General features: G+C 36.1%; 1 protein-coding gene across 1 annotated transcript; it reads left to right on the top strand.

Moving 5' to 3' along the window:
- The first annotated feature begins 205 nt into the window (after positions 1–205).
- LOC113044207 (proteasome adapter and scaffold protein ECM29-like) lies at positions 206–22,504 on the top strand. Its single transcript, XM_026203967.1, has 49 exons — positions 206–304; positions 1,085–1,215; positions 2,184–2,300; positions 2,442–2,560; positions 6,482–6,628; positions 6,712–6,883; positions 7,042–7,181; positions 7,266–7,344; positions 7,425–7,544; positions 7,685–7,770; positions 7,939–8,014; positions 8,118–8,167; positions 8,293–8,359; positions 8,445–8,573; positions 8,768–8,871; positions 8,957–9,080; positions 9,362–9,442; positions 9,546–9,765; positions 9,948–10,039; positions 10,616–10,750; positions 10,856–10,997; positions 11,160–11,332; positions 11,490–11,591; positions 12,401–12,524; positions 12,653–12,798; positions 12,891–12,945; positions 13,070–13,184; positions 13,426–13,494; positions 13,647–13,764; positions 13,862–14,029; positions 14,111–14,190; positions 14,276–14,381; positions 14,473–14,520; positions 14,609–14,727; positions 14,816–14,966; positions 16,501–16,566; positions 16,700–16,789; positions 16,869–16,935; positions 17,023–17,114; positions 17,201–17,267; positions 17,507–17,698; positions 18,753–18,964; positions 19,137–19,180; positions 20,009–20,201; positions 20,342–20,483; positions 20,558–20,663; positions 20,858–20,946; positions 21,216–21,287; positions 21,495–22,504. Exons 1-49 carry the CDS (start codon positions 283–285, stop codon positions 21,632–21,634), a joined length of 5,499 nt encoding a protein of 1,832 aa, XP_026059752.1. The 5' UTR covers positions 206–282; the 3' UTR covers positions 21,635–22,504.
- The last annotated feature ends 20 nt before the right edge of the window (positions 22,505–22,524 follow it).

Here is a 22,524-nt window from a genome sequence, read left to right as displayed (position 1 = left end):
GCAATTGAGAAAAACTGTAATTTAGAAAACAGTTTTATTGGCTTTGTACCATTTTTCATAGTATGAAGTTAATCAGCTTTTTAAAATAGTAATGAAATTAATTTCAACAAGAGAGTTATGATTTTATTATCTGTTGTTTTAAATATGCTTTGGCAACATTGTGTTAAACAGTTACGCTAATAAAGCTTAATAGAACTGAAGAGAGAGAGAGAGAGAGAGAGAGAGAGGTGTTGTCTCTATAGGAGTGGCAGTGCTGCTGTTGGTGGTGACTTCAGTTCAAACATGGCTGCACAGGACGAGCTCAGTAAGTTTATCTCATTCTACATGCGTTATTTCTTCATTACTGCATACTTGTTTTCAATACTCTCTTCATTATTTGTCACTCCTATGAAGATTGAGTTCACAGTGCTGTCTGTTTGTCTATCTGTAGCTACATAAGTAAATATTTGTAAAGAGAATATCAGTTTGGCAGCTAAGTTAGCCGGCTAGTATTTGCTTACAGAGGCCCAATGCTCAGTCATGCTCCAAAATGAAAGTACCTCTTTTAGGGTTTTCTAAATTAGCGGACACTACATCTTCCTTTTACCGTGAAAATAGCGTTATCTAAATGTCATAGTGGTCCTGGTCTGGTTGTCATTTATTGACATCGTGAGAAATAAGTATGTAGTAGATGATAACCGTTACGTCGGTTAGCAGTGAGGCTATTCAGATCACAGGCTAACCAACTAACGTCAGCGATTATAGCGTTTAAATTTACTGTTCATATGTATTTACAGTCATTCTTATCTTCTGTTGTTCATTGCAAGCTTATTAAATATTTTTAGTGTAAACTGATTTATAGAGAGCCGGTGAAATGCACTTATGCAAGGGACATGGGGATGCATTGCAGTAATTCTCAGGTTCAATTTAATAAATCGATTTAACTAAAATATAAGCTTCTTATAATTGACCTGTGATCATATATAGGAAGTATGTGAGATTTTTTTCCATTCAAATAAATTTGAAAATATATAATTTAGACCTTCTTATTTTGAACCCTGTATCTGGAACTTACGTTCCGGCTTTTCATTGTTGTCCATTATAGACCAGTTGGAGCGTGTGTTTTTACGCTTGGGTCATGCAGAAACAGACGAGCAGTTGCAGGATATTATATCCAAATTCCTGCCTCCTGTCCTCCTCAAACTATCCAGTGTGCAAGAGGGGGTTCGCAAGAAAGTAAGTGTGTGAGAAAAAGAAAACTGTTCATAGCAAAGAATCAGAATTTTCAATTTTGTGGAATAAAGTACATATAATATAATATTATTGCATTTCTGACACTTCTAATTATAATCTTCTTTGAAACAGCATCTGTAGCTTCTGAAGAGCGGTTCTAAAAGGAAAAAAAAACATTTAAATATTATAAGAGAAAACTTACCCTGTTCAAAAATTCTTCATGCATTGTTTTATTCTTGAATACATGTGAATGTTTTTAGTCTTTGTAGTTGTTGCACATAATTATATCTGTTGCCATCAGTGTGAAAAGATGGATCTTAAACTCATGCATTCACATGTTCTAAATGGTTCAAATATAGATGTAGCCCTGCCCTTTTGAGTGCTGCACTTGTTGTTTTCTGTATTTCGGTTTGTATTTCCGTAGCGTGCAGGTTTGGTCGTACAAATTGATGAATGAACTGCTCATTTTAATAATCTTTGCAGTTTATTGACATTTGTTATTACATCTGCTTCGAACATTACAATTTACATGATACATTTTGTTTACTCTACACTAACTAAATCTACTTCACAAGCTAATTATAGTGATGCTATAGACTAGAGCCACTGCAAAAATGGAAATTCAAAGACAAAATTCAAAAGATGGCTGCTCACACAAGGTCTATACAGAATGACCTTTTGCGCATTACAAAATTTGTGAAAATGATTAATTAATGTTTTTAATGGAAGTTTTAATAGAGTGTTTATGGGAGTCCCTGTGTTGCTTCATGATCTCTGGGTTTGTTACATTTGAAAACCAATACAAGGTTAATAGAAGAAATGAATGCCTTTTTGTGTGTTTAATGTGAGAGATGCAAGTTAAAAACTCTACATTATTAATGTCATTCCTCTAGCGATGCATAATAGGACCCATGAGAATAATTTCAAAGAAGATCTTTTAAAGAACTGGATTTTGTTATTGCCCTCTCCAGGTTATGGAGTTGCTGGTACACCTAAACAAAAGGATAAAGAGTCGACCCATGATACAGCTTCCTGTAGAGACACTGTTGGTTCAGTATCAGGACCCTGCTGCTGCATCTTTTGTCACGGTATGTTCGTATCCCATTCCCCACATGTTACTATCCCCACTGCCAGTACCTTTGAGATGTCACCATTTCATGCTGAAAATATTCCCATATTATGAAGTAAGAACTTTACTTTTATTGTCATGACTATGTTTGTGTTGGCAGAACTTCACAATCATCTACATTAAGATGGGCTATCCTAGGTTGGAGGTATCCAAACAGTGTGAGCTTGCACCTACTCTACTCACAGCCATGGAGGGCAAGCCTCAGCCTCAACAGGACAGGTTCGTTTCAGCTTCATTTGAAATTAAACAATGTTGTTTTTATTGTTAAGGTAAAACGTAGCTGGTTATAAACACATTTATAGTATATGATAAAATATTGTCTAATGAAATGTATTTATTATTGAATATATATATACAACTGTTTAAAAGTTTGGGTTCAGAAAGAATTTGTAATATTTTTTTAAAATAAGTTTCTTATGCTCAGCAAGGCTGCAATTATTTGATTAAAAACGCAGTAAAAACAGTATCATTGTGGAATACTATTATATATTTTCTAATTCGATTTATATTTAATTGATTCCTGTGATGGCAAAGCCTATTTTTCAGCATTACTCAAGTCTTCAGTGTCACTTGATCTTTCAGAATATACAGATTTGGTGATGATGTGAAGAATCTGGATTTAAATTTTAATTGGAGAGAATTTATATAAATAAGATTTCTTGCATTTCTGACATTTTAATTAACTTTTTTTTTTCTAAGTCTGTTAACTGGTTGTTTTTCTGCATTAACTGATCATCAAATGTCACTTGGGCCTGTATTCTGAAAGCTTCTGAGATTTCTCTAAGAATGCTCCTAATTTAGCTTAGTATTTCTATGTAGGAGTCTTAGGTTAACAGTGATTCAGGGCCAATCTCAGAGCACCTCTGAGTGAGGAAAACACAAAAACTTTCATCTTATTGAGGAGGTGGGGCTGACCCCATTGCTAGATACAACACAGTCTTTTGAAGACTGTGATAGATTGGTTGGTTAACCAAGAAAAAAATAAAAGAGTGCTTTTAAGTGAAGGGTCTGTTATAAGCCTTCAACTATGAAATTACAGGCATAATTTTTCCTGTTTTTCTATACTCTCTTTCACAGACACTTTATATATGTTTATATATCTTTTATTTTTTATTTACCATGCTTTTAATGTTGTACTTAATGTATTTAATAGGAAATGAATGGTGACACAATAAAGTAATTGTTTGTGTGATCACTTTGCATATAGAAGGTTGTGACCGACCCAAATCATCACTGCTGAATAGCTGCATATTTCCAGTTGCCAGAAATGTTAATGTAGTGATTACTTCCATTTCTGGCACTATTGCATTTCTGCGCGGTGTCGAAGATGTTAGCGTGTCTAAGATCAGTCACAAACATAATCCCTGCACAATTTAATGTGTAGCATCTTATTAACTTAATGTCATGCATTGTGTGCAACACATTTCCCTCTTCATGTTTCGTCCATTTTCTCCCTGCTAAAGAAACTCTTAAGCCTTTTAAAAGTCCTCGTCTGTACTCCTAACAGCTTTGGACTTTAAGACTTCTTTTAAGGGTTAAGATGCTTTCTGAATTACTGTTTTCTTTTAGGAGGAATCAACCACGTTTTTAAGAATTTTCTTACTAGGAGCAACACTTAGCACTAAGACTTTTCATGAATGCAGGCCCTGATCTTTACCAAAGTCAAACAGTGTAGTGTACAGAATGGTCAGGGTAAATTATTATGTATCTTCACTGAAACTGAAGGGCTGTCCTAATGTGCTATAAAAAAATAAATAAAATTAAAAATAAAATTCTTCTCATCAATGGTAAAAATAGCTGCACTATAAATATTTAATTACGATTAATTGCATTATTGTCTGCGATTTAATCACATTTTCATGCACACAACTAATTATTGCATTCAAAAGTTTTTTTTTTTTTATTTAAAAGTAGACCTACTGCTATATGAACAAAAGTGTAATAACTTTTGGTTTGCAAACACTTGAAACAAATAAGGTGCTTTTTACAGCAATGTTCCTTTCACATAGTAGCAATTAAAATATTTATTGTAAGCCTAAATCTTAAATTCTAACATTAATGTAATTAAATTTAATATTAAACAAGCTATTTGTCACTGCCAAGACATTAATGTTTTTCTATAAAATATTTAATAGTTTGTTATAGAAAAACAAGTTATGCTTCGTGTCCAGACCCTTGATCATAATATTATAACAGGCACCTTACTATTAGAGACCTGCACCATCGTGGGACCCATCACAGCAGAGTGCGGTGCGGGACAATACTTGATGTGCAGGTAGAGACTTGTGTGTGCAGCATGTGGGAGAATAATTAGGCTGTGTTCACACTAGGCAATCTTAACCATGACTGAGGGAGTTTGACCCCCAAAGTCTGTTTCTTTTGACTACTGTGATCGTTCCGTTTAGCAGTCCCTGGCTCGGTTGGAAGAGATAAACAGGTGCTGGTCATATAAATGGAATATCATCAAAAAGTTGATTTCAATAATTCCATGCAAAAAGTGAAACTTGTATATTATATTCATTCATTACACACAGACTGATATATTTCAAAAGTTTATTTCTTTTAATTTTGATGATTATAACCAACAACTAAGGAAAATCCCAAATTCAGTATCTCAGAAAATTAGAATATTGTGAAAAGGTTCAATATTGAAGACACCTGGTGCCACACTCTAATCAGCTTATTAACTCAAAACACCTGCAAAGGCCTTTAAATGGTCTCTCAGTCTAGTTCTGTAGGCTAGTTGACTGTTGTCCAAAAGGTCATTGCAAAAGAGTCTGGCTGTTCACAGAGCTCTGTGTCCAAGCACATTATAGAGAGGTGAAGGGAAGGAAAAGATATGGTAGAAAGAAAAGTGTACAAGCAATAGGGATAACAGCACCCGGGAAAATTGTGAAAGAAAACCCATTAATAAATGTGGGGAAGAATTACAAAGAGTGGACTACAGCTGGAGTCAGTGCTTCAAGAACCACTACGCACAGATGTATGCAAGACATGGGTTTCAGCTGTCACATTCCTTGTGTCAAGCCACTCTTGAACAATAGATAGCGTCAGAAGCATCTCGTCTGGGTTGAAAGACAAAAAGGACTGGACTGCTGCGGAGTGATCTAATATTATGTTCTCTGATGAAAGTAAATTTTGTATTTCCTTTGGAAATCAGGGTCCCAGAGTCTGGAAGAAGACATTGCTTGAGGTCCAGTGTAAAGTTTCCACAGTCAGTGATGGTTTGGAGTGCCAAGATTTCTATTGGTCTTAAGTAATATTCAAATTGTTTGAAATATATCGGTCTGTGATTAATGAATGAATATAATATACAAGTTTCACTTTTTAAATGGAATTAGTGGAATAAATCAACTTTTTGATGATATTCTAATTATATGATAAGCACCTTTAGATCAGTGAGTGATAGCGCCGGAGTGCAGATCTTCTGATACATACTGCATGATTGCGTGAATATTTCTGAGCAGCAAAAGCAATAAATCTTTGAAGCAGTATATTGTGAGAGGAATGTGTGTTACCGCATCCCATATGACTCAAAATAATAAGCCACAAAGTTAACAAAACGTTTCACTCCACTTTGTTGAGCGAGAGCGTGCTATCGGAAACTCCTCTATTTCCAACTTCTAAAGTAATGATTGCGAGCTCATTACATTATTTTCTGTTAAAAATAACAGTGAACAGTGGTTTGTTAATGTTGATGCTAGGCCTAAATAATTTGATTGGAAGCATCCCCTCCTGTGATCCATGATTTGTCTGTATGTGTTTTCAGAGCCAGTGAGCAACAGACTTTCATATATAAAAAAAAAAACTCTGTGTTAAAGTGCGATAAAATAATTGTTGGTGTTAATGCAATAACGCGTTGACTTTATATATATATATATATATATATATATATATATATATATATATATATATATATATATATATATATATATATATATATATATATATATATATATATATATATATATATATATATTTGCAACTTAGTTCTTATAGAATTCTAGAAATAGAATTTTGTTTAAGAAATATAATACAAGGATTATAAATTGAATAAAAGCATTACATTTTATATATACATATTCCTATATTAATATTTACACATGCATTAAATGTTATGTCTTTGCCTTCTCCCTCTAGTCTAATGCACCTGCTGATCCCTACACTGTATCACATGAAATATCCATCAGAGCCATCTAAAGCTTCCCCATTTGTCCTGACGGAGAGGCCCAAAACTGTACAACTCCTCTTAGAGTTCATGCTTGATGTTCTTCTGATGCCATATGGGTATGTGAGGTGGTAATTGTAATTGGTTATGTTAATGCTGATTTTGTAATTCCTATTAACCCTATTTTTCAAATTGTATCAAGGTTTGTGTTAAACGAGCCTCCAAGTCGTCCGGCTCCTTCATCTCCACAAGGGGGATCTGGAGCAGGAGCCGCGTCAGCACAAGGTCTCCCTCAGCCTCCTCCAGGAATGAGTGTTTATGCAGTTAAAAGAATCATTGGAGAAGCTCAGTGGAGTCCCGAGCAACTGGAGCAGGTGAGGTTGCTAAGATAATAGTTGGAGCATATTTGTTGTTTTAAATGGAAGATGTTTTGCTTTATTTCTGTCCGCTGTTCAAAATTGAATGAACTGAAATGACCAGTTTACCCTTTCTGACTCTTCACTGAGTAACCTGTTCATCATTGTGTTTGCAGTGTAAATTGGGAATTGTGAAGTTCATCGAGGCAGAGCAGGTGCCTGAGGTTGAAACAGTCATTCACTTAGTTGTGGCTTCAAGTGACACCAGACACAGTGTCGCCACAGCGGCTGATCTTGAACTGAAAAGCAAGCAGAGGTGAGGCTTTCTGTACTGGTATGTCATATTAAATCACAAGGTCTTGATATTGAAACTCATCTTTTGTGTCGTTTCATACTGCAGCATTATTGACTGGAACAATCCACTCATTATCAACAAAATGTATAAAGTTTACCTGGGTGATATTCCACTCAAAACTAAAGTAAGTATAGTCATACACATAAAGCAATTGACTTTTATATCAAGTAAGGTGTTCTACATAATGTGTGTGTTTTTACCCAGAATGCCACAGTCAAACAGGAGCTAAAGCATGAGCCAGTCAGCACTAGAGTCAAGATGAAGATCCTGCCTCATTTTCTCCGCTCTAGACTGGCTGCTGAGTGCTTTCCCTCTAATATACAGGTCAGAGAGATAACCTTTGATAGAATGAAATTGAATGCAGCTGAGGTGCATGTTGAAAGAGACTAATAGGGGCAGCAGGCAAGTAATATCTCCTAACTTGTTCAAAGGTTGTTCATTACAGTGATTGTCTGTTTGTTTAGGTTGTCTATGATGGACTTTTTGGAGCAAACACCAACAACAAACTTCTGTCCCTCACTCTGCAGTTTGTACATCATATCTGTATGGTGTAAGTGTCAAGTGAAAATCACATGGAAAATCATGTTTACTACTATACAAATAATGTTGAATAGGTTGCAATATTAGAACCATGTATTAAACCAGTAGTTGAAGTGCTTTTCCTATTTTGTGTGCATTTGCATCAGATGAGTTGAAAATAATTATGTTTAATCTGAAGGTGCCCTGATACCAACAAACCTTTGGGTTTGATGCTGCTGAATGGACTTACCAAGCTTATTAATGAACATAAAGAGGTATGAACGCATGATGAACAATTTCGATTTTAGTTATAACTCAAATTTGGGCTTTTTCAGAAGTATCCGTCAAAATGACCTTAATTTCTTATTTTATTATTAGGACCCCAAACTACTATGTCTGGCCTATTCTGCTGTTGGAAAACTTTCAAGGTAATTTGATAACTTAATATATTTCTGTAAATAATATATTAAAATGTAATTTTATATAATATAAGTTTAATAGTAATTAAAATGTGTCAAATGTATTTTTCCCTCTTTCCTCATTGCCATAATAGTCGAATGCCTCAGCTTTTCACAAAAGACATTGCATTGGTACAGCAGTTTTTTGAGTCCATGTGCAAGGTTTGTGTCATATACATTTTATAGAGTAGTTATCCAGTTATTAGTATGTGACCTGTTTTAAAAAAAAAAATCTTTCTCACAATAGAAACAGGAGGATGCTGATGTTCGATTGGCCATTCAAGAGGCCTTGTCGATGATGGTGGGAGCGTATGCTAATCTTCAGGGGGCACTTCTGAACCTAATGGAAGCACTTGTGGCTGCATATATCACAAAGGTTTGTTATTATTGCAAGCTTCCTTATTACAAGCATCTAGAAGGAACAAACAAAAATGACAATACTAAATATGAAATTACACAATTCATCTTCGATACAACAAGTTATTAAATCCAATTTTGATTCTATGAATAAATATCAAATAATAATAATTTGCAGTGTGTAATGTTCTGTTGTGTATGGCTTTGTGTTAGCCGGAGGTACAGGTGCGCCAAGTAGCGATGAAATTTGCCAGCACCGTGTTTGCTCCTGATCATGTAGCCTCTAGATATCTCTTACTGCTTGCTGCAGGAGATCCGTGAGTATTTCTACACTTCCTGGAGTTCAGGTTTTCAAATAAGCGTTGTCATTAAAGATGTACATCATATGGCCTGTGTCTCCAGTCGTGAGGAGGTGTCTGGGGAGGCTCGGCGAGCACTTAGGTCTCTCCCCTCTACAAAGACAGAGAAAGAGGGATCGAGGCCCATGCCGTCATTCCCTGAGATGGTCAGCTACATCCAAGAAAAGGTGTGGTGTTTTGATTTGTTAATGACTGAGGTGTCTTATGACCTCAAATGAGTCTGTTCTGATGCTAAATGCAAATAATTAAATGCAAGTAATTATATAATCATGCATCGTTACGCATCCCAGTTATGACCCAGTCTATAAATAAATATGGGTTCGTTTGCATTAATGTGTTTTTTTGCTGATCCCACTGTGTTTTGTGTAGCGATTTTATTAGCAAACTAGGTGAGAACTACCATCTTATTTAATAATAGAGGCTGACCCTTTGTTATTTTGTGTCATAGGCTGCACAGAGATTGAAGACTCCTGCGAAATACATTGTTGGAGCTTCCACGTTGCCTTTTAATCCTGCCACATTTGGAGAGGTAAACTGACCTCTCCAAGTCTTTAATTTTAAGAATTCTTTCAATATTGTGTTTACATACAGCATGTATTTTCACTTGAACATATGCTCCTTTGTTTCCACAGATAGTTTTTTATCTGAGAATGTGTTTAGCTTATAGTGCTGGTGCCACATCCACATCTCAGAGCCTGATGGACATGCAGGATGATGCTCCTCTTATTGGACGTTATGTTCAGTCGTTATTGTCCAGTGAAGCTTCTTCTTCCTCAGCCACTAAAAGAGGGGAGGCCAGTTCAGTTCATGTCTACATGAACTTACTGCAACAGCTGCTGTCAGCTGTAGGAGGTGAAGAGTTTACAAATTATGGTTTCTAAGATGGTTGGGCAGTAAGATTATTTATGTATGGGGTATACTTTATATATGTAATCTATTTAATATGTAGAACCTAATCTGCAGGAAATGGATAAAGTGGATTGTCTTATTAATTTAGTTGTGATCTGATGATGTGGCCTTATTCTCTAATTCAGGTATCCCAGTGATGTACAGTCTCTTGGAAGTGGTCTCTGTGTGCCCAGAGAAACTTACCCCCAACTTTATAGACAAAATCGACTGGATTAAAGTAATTATTATTTTACATTATATTTCTGCTACTGTCAGTAAGATATTTGGTTACGCTTTATTTGAAGGTGTCGTTGTTAGTTTAATTATACCTATATGTACTTACTACATGGTTATGTTTAGGATCAGGGTTTGGCTTAGGGTTATTTGCATGTAATTATTCATAGTTTATTGTAATTAGGTACATGTAACATGTAATAAGGGCACCTTAAAATAAAGTGTTACCAGAATGTATTTATTTTTAGAATTAATTATTTTTGTTCAGCAAAAATGCATTAAATTGATCAGAAGTGACAGTGAAGGCTTTAACATGTTACGAATATGTTTGATTTCAGATAAATGTTCATCAGAGAATCTTGAAAAAAAATGTGTCGCAGTTTACACAAAAGGATTTAGGCAGCACAAATGTTTTCACTATTGATGATAAAAAGAGAAGTCTGAGCTCAAATCAGCACATTTAGAATAATTTCTGAAGGATCCTGTGACTGACTTTTAACAGTGTGTTTTGTATTATATCCTCTGGAATGGAGACTGACTAAAAATGTCATTTTGTTAATTAATTATGTTTGTTTTGCAGGGTCTCATGAATACTAATAAAGAAGACATGCGTGAACTGGCAGCACAACTTTATGCCGTAGTTGTCTCTACTATGTCTGGAAATGAACTTAGAACTGCTGTTCAAAACCTGATTAAGACAACTAAAGACACACATGTATGTGTAAAATTATAAATTCAGATTTTTTTTTTCTAATATAGAAATGTATTCGGGGGTTTTTGTATTTATTAATTTATGCATTTATTTATTTTTTAAATGTAGAGTCCTGAGACTCAGCATGGTGCCATCTTGGCTCTGGGCTACATGGTGGGCAGATACATGAATAAGAGGCGGAGCCTAATGCCTACTGAGCCCACGCCCAAAGAAAATGACGAACTAATTGCTATGGCCACAAAAACCATCGGTATATGCCTTTTAACGTAGTGTTTCCATACAAAACTTATGATATTGGGATGTTCTTGAATAATGCAATAAACTTTTGTTTCATTAGTTAACTATTGCCGCATGAAAAACAATGTATATTTACCTAGTTAAACAAACGGCTATCCAATGTGTTTGTCTGCAGGTTTGTTTTTGGATAGCGAATCTCCTCTGTTGACTGTTGCTGCTGTGACAGCACTGGGAGAGATTGGGCGTAACAGTGCGTTGCTGATACCAGCGGATGGAAATGGCTTCACTAAACTCAGTCTAGTGGATAACCTGCTTGCCAGAATCCCATCTGGAAAAGAGACTGGCAAGGTAAAACAAAATTCACACGCCGAGAGAATTATTAAAGTTGTATTATTGATGTTCATATTCTTCATTCAAATAAGCTCTTCTGCATAAATCGATTTCCAAAATGAAATGAAAGCTTTTTAGTTTTATGGTACTGATCATCTGCTGTTTGTGTTGTTAGATGAAAGAACGGGCCGTCCAGACTCTTGGGTTCCTGCCAGTGGGAGATGGTGAATTCCCACACCAGAAGAAAATCCTGCAGGGCCTCATGGATTCGGTAGAGGTAATATTGTGACACTCTTCATGACACATCACATTACAACTTTCATTCCTTTAAAATAAAGTACAAACAAATGAGACTGTTTATTGTGGATTATAAATAACATGTTATTTACTATGTATAGGCCTAATTATAGTGTCTTTTTATCTTTAGATTTGAGTAAAAAAAAAACACATAGTTCTGTGTTGCTCCGACACACAGAGCTGTTCTGCTGTGGCTTTTTTTGGAACCATTTATATTTCATTGGCAAATTTAAGCAAAAACAGACAATACTGACAAAATTGTGTCTAAAATGTAACAATATTAACTTTGTGTTTAGTGAGCACACTGTGTGTGTGTGTATGTTCACTGCTCTGTGTGTGTGTGCACTTTGGATGGGTTAAATGCAGACCACGAATTCTGCATTTAAAACTACATTATATCATATGATATAAAAAAACTACATTATATCATATGATATAAATAGAAGACAAAATCCCATACACGTTTGTTTGGACATATCTTGAATTTTAGGGGCATATAACTGGATTTGTATAGACTACATCACTTAATCGGTCATCATCACGCATCATTTTGTCAGCAACAACATGCAAAGTTGCTGTAGAGGTCCGGGCAGTTAAATGCAAGAATAACTTGTTTTAATTATTCACACTTAATTAACACTTCAAATTGACAGTTCTACTTTTGTCATTATATTTCAGTGAATTCATATCAAATAAATAACATAATGAGAAAACAAAAAACACACAAAAAAACATTTGCCCATTTCTTCACATTTCATATTGAAATATGTTTGTGTTGGGTTTCTTTAGGCCAAGCAGGTGGAGCTACAGTTTACTGTGGGAGAGGCTTTAACTAATGCTGCTATAGGAAGCTGCTCTGGAGCTGCCCGAGATGTGTGGACATGCACAGAAGAGCAGTACTGCCCTCCTGACAGTAAGTATTTGTGAGAGAGGGAACTGTGTGCTTAGATGGGGCTTGGATCATTTTTACACTTGTCTTACTTGTGCAAAATCTGTGTTTTGGGCAAGTAAACTGTTATGTTTATTTAATCTTTTTTTCAGATGTGAAGAATAATGATATAGTGCCCTGGGTGTTGAGCTCTGTCTTGTCAAAGTATATACCAAGTCCAAACCCTCATGTTCGGCAGGCTGCCTGCATATGGCTCCTGTCTCTAGTCAAGAAACTCAGCCATCACAAAGAAATCCAGGTAAATACATGCAGAAATTCACTCCCAGTCTCATTTACACACAAAGACACATTGACTTGACAAAGTAAATGTTCTCTCTTTGTCTGTGATAGTCTCATCTGAAGGAGATACAGACAGCCTTTATTTCTGTCTTGTCTGATCCAGATGGTGAGTCACACATTGCTCCTTATGATACTGCTCTTTTAAAGGTCACATCACATTTGACAGTACCGGTATATAAAGTCAGGGAGATTTTGGGCTTGATGATGATGATGATGATCTGTGTGTGTAGAACTCAGCCAAGATGTGGCGTCTAAAGGACTTGGGCTGGTTTATGAGCTGGGAGGAGAACAGGATCAACAGGAATTGGTATCGACCCTTGTGGAAACACTCATGACTGGTAAAAGGTATTTTGAAAAACAGCTTATTCCTGGTTCCTTTCATTATTATTAACTTTAGGATTATGGTTTGTGGTATATTGTATTACTAAAAATTTACCAAGCCCCAGAACATAGAGCAGTTACTCTATATAGACTACTAATTAGATTCAGTTCAGAATCTGAACTTTTATGTTTCAATAAGTTACATAACAGAATATCGTGGGCTCAGTGAACATTTTTTTGATATCTGAGATTTTATTTTTTTTAGAGCCAAACATGCCGTCTCAGAGGACACTGAAGTCTTCCAGGGGGAGGCACTTGGCAAATCACCTGATGGGTATGTGCTGCTTTTAATTCACTTATATTTCAGATTGTTTAGAACCATTTTAGGGAGTACGAATTCACAGATATGAGAATTAAACATTTTAATGAGATTACTAGAGTGGATTCCTTTTCATTTTGTACTGTTTTGATCTTTTACTTTGGTAGACAAGGACTCTCCACCTACAAGGAGCTCTGTGCATTGGCTAGTGATCTAAACCAACCAGATCTTGTTTACAAGTTCATGAATCTTGCCAATCACCATGCCATGTGGAATTCCAGGAAGGTAAGCTGTATTAACCATAATGTGATTGTTTATGACTTTGGTAATTTATGGTTCAGAGCCTTTTTTGCAATGATCATTGACTCCTCCTGTGCTGTAGGGAGCAGCATTTGGGTTTAACATTATTGCAGCCAAAGCAGGTGAGCAGCTGGCTCCTTTCCTGCCTCAGCTGGTTCCCCGTCTCTATAGATACCAGTTTGACCCCAACCTGGCCATTAGACAGGCCATGACTAGCATCTGGGATGCTCTCGTCACAGATAAAACCATTGTAAGATATTATTATTACTGCTTAAAATATATAAGGGACACTGTATTGTTATTGCAGTTAAATTGTGTCTGTTTTTGGCAGGTGGAGAAATATTTTAAGGAAATTCTTCAAGATGTAATTTCCAACCTCACTAGTAACATGTGGAGGGTGCGGGAGTCAAGGTAACGTATCTGGATATGCTCAAAAGAACCTTGATTTCCTCCAGTCTAGATTGGGTTCAAATCATTAGTCCCCCTTTTTTTTCAGCTGCTTGGCTTTGAATGATCTGATTCGTGGAAGACAGGCAGATGAAATCCTTGACCGCTTGTCAGAAATCTGGGAGACTCTGTTTCGGGTTCTGGATGATATAAAGGTGAGAAATAAAAAGCTTTTCTATGTTTTGCAACGCTTTGTGTGTGCTTTGCTTGTAACCTGCAGCTTGTCTTATTTGTTTCCTGTTGCAGGAGTCAGTCCGTAAGGCAGCAGATCTGACTCTAAAGACTCTCAGTAAAGTGAGTTGCAGCGATGAATTCTGGATACCCCAATGATTTTCCACTCTTGAGACGGCACCGCTAACTGACACGTGTGTTTGTCCAATAGGTGTGTGTGCGCATGTGTGAATCAACAGGTGCTGCTGCTCAGAGGACAGTGGCTGTGTTGTTGCCAACTCTACTGGACAAAGGCATTGTTAGCAATGTAACCGAAGTGCGCACTCTCAGGTAAGAAAACATACCAGCCACATGCACACAAACCTATTAAATTACATTTTATATTCAAGGTAAAAGTCTGAGTATTGCTTTGTTTTAGTATCCAAACTCTAGTGAAGATCAGTAAGACCGCAGGCAGCCGTCTAAAGCCCCATGCTCCTCGACTCATCCCGGCTCTGCTGGAGGCCCTGAGCGTGCTGGAACCACAGGTGCTCAACTACCTCAGTCTGAGAGCCACAGAGCAGGAGAAGGTGAGCAGCTCCGTGATCATCTACTCTAATATGGAGTAAACTAGGTGTAAAGTTATTTTATTTATATGGTGCTTCATACAATAGAGATCCTTTCAAAGCAGCAAAGCATAACAGAATCAGTGATGCAAACTTCATCAAATATATAAATATTATTAAATAAACTAGTGTTTTTAAATGATTAATTGCATCTAAAATAAGTTTTAGTTTACATATGTATGTGTGCTGTCTATTTATTATTATATATGTATATGTAAATACGCATGCATGTATACATTTCAGAAAATTTTTATTTTTATATATTTATTTATAATATTCAATTCAATTATGTTCAATGAATAATACAAATTGTATGTATATAATTTGACTTGTAAATACATGTAAATATTTTCAAAATATAAACTGTATGTTTGTGTATTTATACACAGAACACAGATATATAATGCCAACAAAAACTTTTATCTTGTATGCAATTAATCGCTATTAATCATTCGACTGCACTAAAATAAACAGTACATAAGAAATGTGAGCAACAAAAAATAATAATAGTAAATCCTTATCAAAATTTATTCAGAGTGACAAATAAATAGACATTTTTTAAATGTGTTTTGAAATGATTTAAAATGTTAGTTGCATATAATAATAAAATAATACATTAAAGTTCCACTGTAGTCAAAAATTGTATCCCTTAAAATCAGATTTGAGCATATAAAGATACATATTTAAATGTGTTTTCTTGTGAAAAAAATTTTCTCATGCCTGTAAATAGCTTGAATGTAACTATACACCCTTGCCTCATTTACTATAAGCGGATCTATGAATATGCAAATTAGCATAGTTAAACCACGGCTTCATGTTTTTTTTGCTCTTTTATTTTTGGTTTTGTGCTATTAATCCTATTGGTATATTTTGCATGTGATCTCTATGCATGCCAGATTTGTATGGAGAGAGGGATACAATTTTTGACTACAGTGGAACTTTAATGTATTATTTTATTATTATATGCAACTAACATTTTAAATAATTTAAAAACACATTTAAAAAATGTCTATTTATTTGTCACTCTGAATAAATTTTGATAAGGATTTACTATTATTATTTTTTGTTGCTCACATTTCTTATGTACTGTTTATTTTAGTGCAGTCGAATGATTAATGATAGTAATCTGTCCCTTGACGTGATTGGTTATTGAATTTTATGATATAGCAAACCGAGGGCTGTTTCAAACCGTGTTTCTGGGACAGCATTTGGTGAACTAGTTTTAAGAAGAAAATACTCTGCAATGGTGGTGATTTTATGGATTGGCACGTGGTTTGTCTAAAAGCTAATTACAAACACCAAATAGACAAATAAAAAACATAAAAAAAAAATCGGACTTATTTCATTTTATTTTCCTTGTCAAGTGGTGCGAGTTTGAGAGCGTTTGAAAACAATCATTATTTTTATTCCTTTTGGTGATATTAGCAGAATAGACTTTACACGTTCATTACACTTGTATGTAGTTAACTTATTGTTTCCACATTTCCTTCTGTGTCAGAGTGCAATGGATGCCGCAAGGTTAAGTGCAGCCAAGTCTTCTCCTATGATGGAAACCATTAATATGGTAAGACACAACAAGTTTGTCCAAATGATGCATTAGCTGCATTCCAAATGGGTAATTAAAAAAAGCATTAAATGTTGTTGTTTTTTTATTTTTTTACTCCAATGTTTATGTGAGCTGCATTTGTGGTTTATAGTGTCTGCAACACTTGGATGTGTCTGTGTTAGGAGAGCTTGTTCCAAAACTTTGTGAGCTACTAAAAAGTGGAATCGGACTCGGAACCAAGGTACAAATCCTGCTCCGTTTTTGTTAGTATTATCTCCCCACATGTACACAGAGACTGACATTTGTATGTGCAATTGTAGGGAGGATGTGCCAGTGTGATTGTGTCCTTGACAGTACAGTGCCCTCAAGATCTTACACCATATTCAGGTAACACATACTGACAGAATAGAGCAGTTACAATGTTTTGTACATTTGTACTCCCTGATATGTGATTGGGCATATTTTGTCCAACAGGTAAACTCATGAGTTCACTCCTAAATGGGATTAATGACCGTAGTAGCGTCATTCAGAAGTCATTTGCCTTTGCCATTGGACATCTGGTCAGGGTATGAGAACATACCTGAATGTATATTTCAGTTGAACCTAAAGCAACAACAGAGTTACAAAACAATACTCTTGTTTTCCCCATCAGACGGCCAAAGACGGCAGTGTTGAGAAGCTTCTGCAGAAACTGAGCACCTGGTACCTGGAAAAAGAGGGTATGAGGATTTTAATGGAATAGTTCACTCGAATATGAATGTGCCCATGGTCTTCCAAACCCATATGACTTGACTTTCTTTGGTTGAACACAAAAGATGACACAAGTTAACGATGACCCCATGTTCATTTATGGGTGAACTGTCATTTAATGAAGAGGATTTCTCTTGAAAAATAAGAATGTAAATTCTCATGCTGTCTAGGTTGTGAAGTGATTTTTTTTTTCCCCTGTCATTTTCAGAGGCACTGTACAAGTCCTCATGTTGTCTGGTGGTTCATGCCATCAGTCACTACAGTCCTGATGTGTTGAAGGCTCATGCTGGAGTGGCTCTGCCGCTGGCGTTTCTGGGCATGCATCAGGAGCCTGAGGAAGAGAAAGGAGAAAGTGCTGAGGCCAACCTGTGGTCTGAGGTCTGGCAGGAACATGTACCCGGTAGGTTATGATGTATAAAGTTTGAATGGGAAAAGGTAATTTTGCTGATTAATTCATAACATTTTTGAATGGCAGTGTCAGAAATTAACTTTTCCATTTAAGGAGGCTTTTTTTTTTGGTGCATATTTATTTTTACAGACTAATTTGAACAACTCTGGCCTTTGCATTCTTAAGTTGTGTGTGATTGGTTATAAAGCTTGACACTGCAAAAAATAAAAACAAGTTGTAAAGAGCAGTCATAGACATTTCATTTTAACATGTATTTTGTTAATTGTGACAGCCTTAATCGATTGATTAATTATGAAGGGGTAAGTTGTGGCCCTTATCTTGAATTTGAGGAATTTTTACTACAAGCTTCCATTAATTTTTGACCCCGACCTGAAGCCAGTTCTTAAAACCAACAAACCCTCACTGGTCTTTTTGTTTTTTCTTTGGATATGTAAAGATTTTATTTTGTGGTGGGCTGTTTATGCTGTCATTTATTCATGTTGCTAGACTTAACATAAAAAAATCATTGTTAATGTCTATTTATTTATTTATTTTTATCACCTAGCCCTATTGTTATGTTAGACTTCAACATTTTAGCATTAGTTTACTTTTTTTTTTTTTTTTTAGATCTTAAGTAATATTTTTATTTGATTTCATTATGCAAATATTAGTTACAATGTTGAGTCAAACATAATATAACTGAAGACAGTTGGATCTAATTAGAAAAGTCAATACCCAGGCCTTGAAGAACTAGATTTTTTAGCATCATTACTCCTGTCTGCAATGCCACATGATCTTTCAGAAATCATTCAGTATTTATTATTTTGTTTAATATTTTTGTGATATATTTTTTTTTTTTCAGAATTATTTTGAATAGAAAGTTCAAAGAACTGCATTTGTATGAAAGCGAAATCTTTTGTAGCATTATAAATGTCTGTCACTTTAGATTCATTAAAGTGTGTCCTTGTTTAATAAAAATATGAATGACCCCAAAAGGTTGTCTATTACATGTGTGTGTTAAGGGCTAGGATGAGAGAATGAATTCTGGATTATTGTGTATTTTTAGGCAGCTTTGGTGGAATCCGGTTGTACATGACTGAGCTCATAGCCGTTACTCAGAGGGCTCTGCAGTCTCAGTCCTGGAAGATGAAGGCTCAGGGTGCCTCTGCCATGGCAACTATTGCTAAGCAACAAACAGGCTCACTGGTGGCCCCTCACCTGGGCATGGTGTTGAGTGCACTGCTGCAGGGGCTCGCAGGACGCACCTGGGCTGGCAAGGTAACATACACATGATCTGTGCTGGGGGACAGACTTTATGCACCTGGGCAAGGATTAATAATGCTGTCTACTCTGGAAGCAGACAAACATGATCTCAGTGGTTTGTTTTTACCTGTTTTCTTTCTTTGCTGTATTTGTGGCCTCTGAAGTCTAATGTATTGTATATCCACAGGAAGAGCTGTTGAAAGCTGTTGGATCTGTAGTGTCTAAATGCAGGTTAGACTCCTCTATATCTTTCACACACTTGTGCTCGTAGCTTTACAGGATCTGTAAGAGGTTTAGCAAAAAAAATGGTGTGGTTTTCCCAAAAATGAAAATTTTCTGAATATTTTCACACCCATTGAAGATGGTAGAGGAGTTTGTTTCTTCGTCAGAACAGATTTAGATCAATTAAGCATAACATCCTCTGAAGTAAATGGGTGCCGTCAGAATGAGAGTCCAGACAGATGATAAAAACATCACAATCCATACGACTCCAGTCCATCACTTATTGTCTTGTGAAGTGAAAACCTGCATGTTTGTAAGAAACAAATCCATAATTAAGCTTTTTTAAATTTAAACCATCACATCTAAATTTTTTTAATGAATTGTTGCTTTATCAGATGTTAATTGATGGACTGGAGTGATGTGGATTACTGGTGATTGTTTTATTAGCTGTTTGGACTCATTTTGATGGCAGCACCCAATTATTGCAGAGTATACATTGGCAAGCAAGTAATGCTAAATTTCTCCAAATCTGTTGCTATGTAGAAATGCACTCATCTACATCTTGAATGACCTGAAGGTAAATAAAGTTTAAACCAATTTGTATTATTGGGTGAACTATTCCTTTAAATATATGGTCTTTCTTTAATTGTTGTGTTTAAAAAATGGTCCTGTTCAGATTTTACCTACTTTTGATTCTTAATATTATGTTTAGACTTTTATAGCAAGTTGTGCAGAGCATGCTGGGAAACCGAAACTCAATCATAAACCTCTTGCTGTTTCTGGGTTAATGAACTGTCCATACAGTAAGTTTTCACATACGTGTGACTCTGTCTGTAGTGTGGAGCTCCAGAAGCCTGCAGCGGGTCAGCCAACGGTGAGCGAGGTGCTGGATCTGGTGCTGAAGGAATGTAAGAAAGAGATTCTGCCTTATAAAATGGCAGCCTTACGCAGTGCAGCAGACATCTTGGAGTCGACGCAGGAGGATCGTTTTCAGGAAATCACAGGCATTGTGCTTCCTCTCATTAAAAAGGTGCAGCTCATAGTAAATCTGTTTTTTAAGCTTTGGCATTTCATCCTTATTGGGTTAAAGTGGAACAGTATTGCTAAAAGTGGTTTTATGATTTGGGAGCCCCATATTAAGTACTTAATTAAAAACAAAATTCTATTTAGAATCAGCCAGCGGGTGCCAGCTCCCAGAGACATGATGATGACGATGATGATGATGCTCAAGCTCGTGAATTACAAACAGAAGTTCTGTTGTGTGCATTTGAGACCCTTGGAAAGACCTGGCCTAAAACCATTCAGACACAGAGTAAGTCTGTAACAAGTCTTGGATACACACCGGGGCAGAGTGCTGCTGCTTAATGAGTGTGTTTTGTGTTGTAGATCAGTTCCAGAATGAGGTTTGTAGCATAATGTGTGATAGACTGAAGTTGAGCACGTGGAGGGTCCAACTGGGAGTTCTATGTGCCTTGAAGGTCTTCTATGAGAGGTATAGTATACTGAAAACGTCCAAGTAAACAAATGCCTTGTTTGAGGGTAATATAAGGTCTTCTGATTGCATTCTTGAACATATTTGAATTTATTTGTTAAAATAGCAGGTAGAAAAAGGAGTAAAGTGATAAAATAGTTGGCAAATGCATTAAAAAGATTTTGAATGCTGTAATGACTGTGTGTGTGTTCTAGATTGTTGCTGTTGGGCAAGGAACATCAGAACGCTGCTGTTCTGACGGAGATGTTGTCTGACACCTGCATTGCCCTGGCAACACCACTAGGTGAAGTTTCTCATGAGCTTCTAAACATTAAAGGCATAGTTTACCCAAAAATGAAAATTTAGTCACCTTCAAGATCTAAACAGAAGGCGGCATTTTGAAGAACGTTGGTTACCAAACAGTTTTAGTGACTTCCAAAATAAACATATTTCTCACAGTATCTTATTTTCCACAGAAGGATTTTAGATTGGGTTGACATCATTTTTTTTTTTTTTTTTATTCCACCTTTTATTCAGACTTGGCTCATGAGAATAATTCTTTTTCTCCTACAGAAAACAAAAGCTATTCATCAGTAAGGACAGAAGCCTTGGCGGTAGTTGAACTTCTTTTGATGAGGATTGAAGGTAGCATTGTTTTGCTCAGACATGTTTTTAAATGATAGTATAGTGTCTTTGAACTGTAAAATGACCATAAAATGAATTGAATAATTTAGCAGTAACAATAATGTAAGTTTTGACAGAAATAAAGTTTTATAAAATGGTTTTGCAGGTATGAAAAGTTGGATAGAAACCGTTCTCACTAATAAAATTGATGCTGTTTTATGTTGGTAGAGAGTGATCAGTGGGAGTGTCTGTTAGAGAGAAGTCGTCAACAGCTTCAGCGTTCTTTAGCTACAATGGAGACCGACAGCCGTCCAGACCTGAAGGACAAAGCCCAGACGATGAGAAGAAAAATACAAGCCCTGCCATGAATAACCTGCCCAAACACACACTGTCCTGAGGGTTGATCTGAGAATACATTTCTGTAATAATCTTCACAACAAGTCACATATATACATACTTTGCCATTATCTGTACATTCCAACAGCTCAGTGTGGGCCCTAAACCTTTTTTTCCATGTGTGAACTTTTACCTGATGCTTTAATCAATAGGCAGAGACTACGTTTCGCTACAGTAAGCCTCAATTTTGCTCCGACATTTTCATCAACCTGGTTAAAGCCTCGGTATGTGCAAGTGTGAGAATACACTCGACTCCTTCCATCTTAGGTTGTGTGTTCAAGATACTGGAAATCATGGAGCTTGTGAAGCAGAAGGCTTTCTGCAGTTATGCACATGAAACTGCTCGTTTTAGCAAGAGACTGATCAGGGCCAGAACAGCTCTTATGAACCATACACACTGAATTATATTCGACGGGTTGTGTGACTACTGCAGGTTTTTATGTAAACACCCCTCCACTTTGTTTCCCCCATCCTTCATGAGTAAAGATACTGATTGAGTCAACGTTTTGCTTTCATTCATTCAGTGCTGTTAGAAAAGGTGGTGTCACAAAGTCGAGCAGAAGGGACAAAGATCTATCATACTGGTTAGGTGGGAACTTTTGATTAAAACGGAATGTTTTTTAAATGAGGATTGGGGTAAAGGTATCAAGTGTGTATTAAAGGGAAGTTTGTAACATAAAGGAAATTCAAACCTCAAACCTGCTTCTATCCATGTTTGCATGTGTGAAAATATATTTTCCATAATGGATAAATGAAATCTTTGTAGAGGCATGTTATACTGGGTATCTTCTCACCCTTTGTGGTTTGTGCCCATTAAATTATTAATAAAGTTGTGCAAATTTTGGGGGTGTCTTTGTTAGTC

The sequence above is a fragment of the Carassius auratus genome, chromosome 26, assembly GCF_003368295.1.
Source record: "Carassius auratus strain Wakin chromosome 26, ASM336829v1, whole genome shotgun sequence".
In the NCBI taxonomy this organism is placed as follows: domain Eukaryota; kingdom Metazoa; phylum Chordata; class Actinopteri; order Cypriniformes; family Cyprinidae; genus Carassius; species Carassius auratus.
Note: the sequence above shows the minus strand (reverse complement) of the source record. Positions and strands in the feature narration are given on the sequence as shown.

Excerpts from the sequence above, each read along its gene's own strand:
- LOC113044207 (XM_026203967.1), top strand. The coding sequence starts at position 283 with ATGGCTGCACAGGACGAGCTCA. Across the intron at positions 6,884-7,041 it reads GTCCCGAGCAACTGGAGCAG|TGTAAATTGGGAATTGTGAA; the intron begins GTGAGGTTGCTA and ends TTGTGTTTGCAG. Across the intron at positions 20,664-20,857 it reads TTGAAGGTCTTCTATGAGAG|ATTGTTGCTGTTGGGCAAGG; the intron begins GTATAGTATACT and ends TGTGTGTTCTAG.